This window comes from Salvelinus alpinus, chromosome 9, assembly GCF_045679555.1.
Source record: "Salvelinus alpinus chromosome 9, SLU_Salpinus.1, whole genome shotgun sequence".
Taxonomy (NCBI): domain Eukaryota; kingdom Metazoa; phylum Chordata; class Actinopteri; order Salmoniformes; family Salmonidae; genus Salvelinus; species Salvelinus alpinus.
This window is the reverse complement of record NC_092094.1, coordinates 19,988,103-19,994,102: the sequence shown is the minus strand read 5'-3', so window position 1 is coordinate 19,994,102 and position 6,000 is coordinate 19,988,103. Positions and strand designations below refer to the sequence as shown.

The following is a 6,000-nucleotide window of genomic DNA, read 5'->3' as shown; positions in this document are numbered from 1 at the left end:
CGGTCATTTGGAAAACAGAAGTGAACAACCAGGTATATACATTTTTGTTAATAGTTTTCTTCTTTAAAAAACTGCCTGAAGCAAGCACTGTAAGTTATGATCCTTACTGGCCATTGCTTTGCTGTGGGATGTTCCTGTATCATCCATTAGATGACAATGTTGAGTGCAATTAATGTAACCAACATTAACCCAGTTCAAATGACTCTGCTTGTATTTTATTTTTATTTTTTGTAGCATTATGAAGCTAATTTAACATTTAAATTATTTTATGCATATAATACACTTTAACACCATAGACATGGGCTTATATGGTTTGGACATTTATTCAGCATAATACACGAATATTGACAGTGATTGAATCCAATATCTCTTAAGAAGATAACGTTTTCGGTATCTCTAAAGATAATATTTGCCTAATAATTTTATATTGTTCAAAATTCTGATCTTCACAGGTTTCAGGTAGGCCTATTAAAATGTACTCAGACAATACATTTTATTTTCTCAGCGTTGACAGGCAAGATGCGTCGACGTGTAGTCCTAGTGACGACACGAGAGATGGATGCTTCGTGGACCACTTTTCTTTAAAAAAATCGAGAGATGGCGTCCTGCATCCCGTGAATAATCAAAAATGATTATAAAGAATTGATGAAGAGGTCACTCTACCGTAATGTATCATTATGCTACGACCCCTCAATTGAAGTAGGCTAATAATCGTCATCTTCAACTGATAGAAACAGCATTTATTTTGGTGCTGTTCTGCAATAGCCTATTCGTATTCCACCTGGCTTTCCCACATTTAACAGGGGGGTTGGTTCCGCTGCGTTTGTTTCAGCATCCTCCAACTTCCGCCTCTGCGTGTCCAACGCAAGGAGACAGGGAGAGAAGGGTGATGGCTGCCGGTGGAGGATGCGGGGAGACTGTGGATCAGTACCGGGCGGAGGTGGAGCGGCTTACCCAGGAACTTGCGGAAGCTAACAGAGAGAAGATAAGGGCGGCAGAATGCGGTCTTGTTGTGTTGGATGAGAACCAGACTCTAAAGCACCAGTATGCCGATCTGGAATCGGAACAGGAGACGCTGAAGCAAGAGTTGGAACAATTACAAGAGGTAGGTTATACAGTATGTTACAGTAGGATACAGCCTTCCTTTCCTTAGTCAAGAGAATTCAATGCTGGATGGGTCAATCAGTACCAAACCTATTATTAGATCATTTTATTAGGCTACATGAAATGGCAAGATACATATATTGTATATAAACTATAGCATGTTTATTTAAATTTGGGTGAGTTTATTGCCGTATGTTGGTAAATTCTGAGACATTAATGACATATTATTTGTATGGAAAAGGTGTGTGTGTGTGTGTGTGTGTGTGTGTGTGTGTGTGTGTGTGTGTGTGTGTGTGTGTGTGTGTGTGTGTGTGTGTGTGTGTGTGTGTGTGTGTGTGTGTGTGTGTGTGTGTGTGTGTGTGTCTCAGTGTTTCCGTTAGCTGATAATATCTGACTTTAGGTAACAACAACAAAAAAGAAAAGCAATAAATAAAATTGGCACCAGCCAATGTCTGGGAGAACAAAAAAATCCCATTGCTAACTAAATATGTTTAGCCTATTCCTTGATGAAAACAACCATTCAATGTAAATATAGATGAATTTGCATAATTTAGTGGAATTGGTGCTCGTGTATTTTCGTTAGTTATTATGATTCTTACTTGTCACATGCGCACAACATACAGATACAGAGCATAGTTTAAGCAGAAAATCTGTCAGACAGAGCCAGAGCTGCTGCTCCTGTTGCTGCTGGAGTGAATTGTGCTTTTATAAACCCAGAGGTGGAAAAGGTACCAAATTGTCATACTTGAGTAAAAGTAAAGATACCGTAATAGAAAATGTCTCAAGTTAAAGTGAAAGTCATCAAGTAAAATGTTACTTGAGTAAAAGTCTGAAAGTATTTGGTTTTAAATATACTCAAGAATCAAAAGTAAAAGTATAAATAATTTCAAATTCCTTATATTAAGCAAACCAGATGGCACCATTTTCTTGTTTTTTTAATTCATGGATTGCCAGGGGCATGCTCCAACACTCAGAAATGATTTACAAATGCAGCATGTGTTTAGTGAGTCCGCCAGATCAGAGGCAGTAGGGATGACCAGGGATGTTCTCTTGATAAGTGTGTGAATTAGACCATTTTCCTTTCCTGCTAAGCATTCAAAATGTAACGAGTACTTTTGGGTGTCAGGGAAAATGTATGAGTATGTTTGTATCTGTGGGTTAGTTTACCCATGGGCATGGGGTTGTTGCTGTGAGGTCATTATGAGCTAATAAGTAATACAGTTCTATCATTCATATACTATCATTTTTGATAACAATGAACTTGGATAGAAGATGTAAAAATATAACCATAGACCAGATATTCCCCCTCTGTATCACTTATGTTAGTGAGATATACACTTTAGTTGTTTTCTTCCAATAAAGAGCCAGACAGAAGCTGTATTGTGTTATTCATCTCTGAAGTGTTTCATTGTTACTGTAAAGAATAGCATAAACTCCATAGATACTGAGTTTTGTCTGCCTCCACTTGCTAGAGTTTGAATAATGTATGACTATGTGTTTATGAATTCTGTCATTACTGCAAACATGCATGAAGCAACAGGAAGGGGCAGCTGCTGACAGAGCTCAAAGCTCAAGGTCCTTATGGACATGGGGAAGCTATAGGGCTATTGGGAGGAGAGACTGGAGGCAAGGATGGTCGACGTGGCGTGAGAGGTGGGCAGTAATGGCAGTTTGATATGGAATAACTTCCCTTTGCAAAGCAGCCCGGTTCTATATCAGATTTAACCAGTCATCTCTTACAGTACAGTACATGGGTAACAAGCACTTACAGTCTTAGTTCTCAGGATGTATTTTGCTGGCCTGAATCTAAAGCCTGGTTAATACTGCACTTTAGGGCTGTCCCCGACTAAAAAAAATCTTGGTCGACCGAAAGTTTTCTGTTTTTTCAGTTTTTTCGACATTTTTAAAAGTGTATTTTTCCATATATAATGAAATGAATTTAATGAAATCAACTATATGCATTGAGCTTTCTCTGATGCTTTAAGCTTACGGTTTGATTAAATAAGACACATGCCTCAAGACGGCGCCAGAGATCTAGAAACCAGAAGAAAAAAACTTAACCTGAGCCAACTATTCTCCTCCCGCTCCTGATGGCTTTCGCAGATTCTGCCATTACTCTCCTGAAGTTGCCGGTAAATGGATGCATGAGGAGTCGGCAACCTTTCTCATTTATCTTACCATTTCTGTGTACCAGTTATGGTTTTCATATGTACATTTTTGTGAAACAGTTTATACTGTCTTCATATCTCAAAATCATTGCCATATGGTGAATCAACATTCTATCCAAATTTAAATGAAAATTATACAAACCTAAAAAGTAACTTATTTTACCATTGCCAACTATATAAAAATAGCCTACATAAAGCCAACAAATAAAAACATTGCAGCCTGCATGTAGAAAATATCCTGATAAAAATGAATATCCTATGAATCTCATTGGCTACACGTGGCCTGTTTTGTGTGCATTTCTGGGTTGTATGCATTCTGGACTTCAAAGGATGGCATGAATATGTTTTTGCTTTCACTGGCACTCAGATTGCAGATCATCAAAATGAACTAGGCCTCCTGCTGAATTTTGTATTTATACTTGTTTATTCAGATTGATAAAATATTGATTTTCAAAGCATTTTGTTATAGTATAGTGTATGATGTTTGTTTGAGTGTGTGTTGTGTTGATGCCACCCTTTCATCTGACGATCGTATCTGAGAGAAATAGAGAGACATACTAATGCCTAGCAGTATACTCATTGTTGGGGTGTCGGGTGGGGGTGTCGGGGGGTCCGTTGATGACTTTTGACCGCTTCTTTGGATTCCTCATGTCTTACACATTGTTTAAAAAAGGTTTGGTCAAAATCGGATGTTAGGTACTACAATCATTGAATATTATATGAATCCTCTAAATTAAAATGAGCAATTTGGGTGCAATCTATTACCTTAATTTCTCAGAGATCAAATTATATTTCAACAAAATAATTTTTCAGGAATGCTAATCTTATCTGTTTCTAACAGTATAAACTACAGTACCAGTCAGAAGTTTGGACACTCCTACTTATTCAAGGGTTTTTATTTATTTGTACTATTTTCTACATTGTAGAATAATAGTGAAGACATCAAAACTATGAAATACACACATGGAATAATGTAGTTAAAAAAAGTGTTAAACAAATCAAAATATATTTTATATTTGAGATTCTTCAGAGTAGCCACCCTTTCTTTGACAGCTTTGCATGTTAAAACATCACTCCCTGTCTCTCAAGAGCTCTGCTCCACACACGTCTGCTTATTGATTTAGATATGGTGTTTTGATTTGTGTGTGCGTTTGTGTTTTCATATGTCTTTGTGTGTCTGTCATTGTTGATGTTTATTCTGACTCCAGCACGGTTGTATAACAGAAGCCAGTGTTGACTAAGCCACATCACTCTGGCTTGGCTGGGGGGCCCTGGCCGGATCTTAGCTGTGCTGACTTGGCAGGGCCTCAGCATGGTCGGTCCACTATAGTGATGAGTCTGTCTCAGAGACTAGGTCAGTCAGAGCAGAGGGCTCAGCAACCAGCCCACACTGGGCTAGAAAGCTGTGGTTGCATTCTACACACTGACACATTCCTATGGACAATCAGTATGACTCAGGGGTGAACCCATACCTGAGAAATGTCAAAAACTTGCTAATGACATGACGGTAATGACGTGTTGGTAATGACATGTCGGTAATGATGTGTTGGTAATGGCATGTCTGTAACGACGTATTGGTAATGACATGTCGGTAATGACGTGTTGGTAATGACATGTCGGTAATGATGTGTTGGTAATGGCATGTCTGTAACGACGTATTGGTAATGACATGTCGGTAATGACGTGTCGGTAATAATATGTCGGTAATGACTTTTTGATAATGACATGTTGGCAATGATGTTCTGGTAATGACATAAAATCACCAACACTGACCAAACACAGACCAAACCGCCACTGTTCTCACTGTGTGGAACCATATAAAGTATCAATGTCAGTAGCTTACTGTATATGCATGTTTCTAACATCGATTTTCATGCTCTCCACAGACTGTTGCATCATGCTTATTGTTCTATGCCTGAAGGACAGAGCAGAAATAGGCTCTAGTACTGTATGTGCTTGTTGCACTAAAAGCAGCCAATACATTTTTATCTCTTATGGGTGAATCCCCAGCGTTTATAGAGTATTTGGGTTGGCTGTCATGGGTTGTCCATCGTTTACTCACAGACCAGTGTTTTAGTGACAGGCCGGACTCCATGGTTGCAGCTGGATCCTTTTCCACAGTGATGGTGTCTCCATTACCCTCCAGTTCAAATCAAATGTTATTGTTCACATACACATATTTAGCAGATGTTATTGCGGGTGTACAGTAATATCTAACAATGTTCAGTAATATCTAACAATTCACAACAATATACACAAATCTAAAAGTAAAATAATGGAATTAAGAAATATATAAATATTAGGACGAGCAATGTCGGAGTGGCATTGACTAAAATACAGTAGAATATAATACATTTCAAAACAAATCAAATGTTATTGGTCACATACACATGGTTAGCAGATGTTAACGCGAGTGTAGCTAAATGCTTGTGCTTCTAGTTCCGACAGTGCAGTAATATCTAACAAGTAATCTAACAATTTCCCAACAACAACAGTGGCTTGCGAAAGTATTCACCCCCTTAGCATTTTTCCTATTTTGTTGCCTTACAACCTGGAATAAAAAAAATATTTTGGGGGGTTTGTATCATTTTATTAACACAACATGCCTACCACTTTTTCTTGTGAAACAAACAAGAAATAAGACAAAAATGTAAACTTGAGCATGCATAACTATTCACCCCCCAAAGTCAATACTTTGTAGAGCCACCTTTTGCAGCAATTACAGCTG

At 38.1% G+C, this 6,000-nt stretch overlaps 1 protein-coding gene across 2 annotated transcripts in view; it reads left to right on the top strand.

The window, feature by feature from the left end:
* The first annotated feature begins 531 nt into the window (after positions 1 to 531).
* The window catches only part of LOC139583964 (protein bicaudal D homolog 1-like), an 83,904-nt gene continuing 78,435 nt past the window's right edge, over positions 532 to 6,000 (top strand). Inside the window, exons 1-2 of one of the 2 annotated variants that reach the window (XM_071415428.1) lie at positions 532 to 699; positions 833 to 1,105. In XM_071415428.1, the coding sequence (XP_071271529.1) occupies positions 646 to 699; positions 833 to 1,105 (327 nt within the window). In that variant the 5' untranslated portion in view covers positions 532 to 645. The remainder of the gene's footprint in view (positions 700 to 832; positions 1,106 to 6,000) is intronic. The other variant, XM_071415429.1, reaches the window with a different exon arrangement.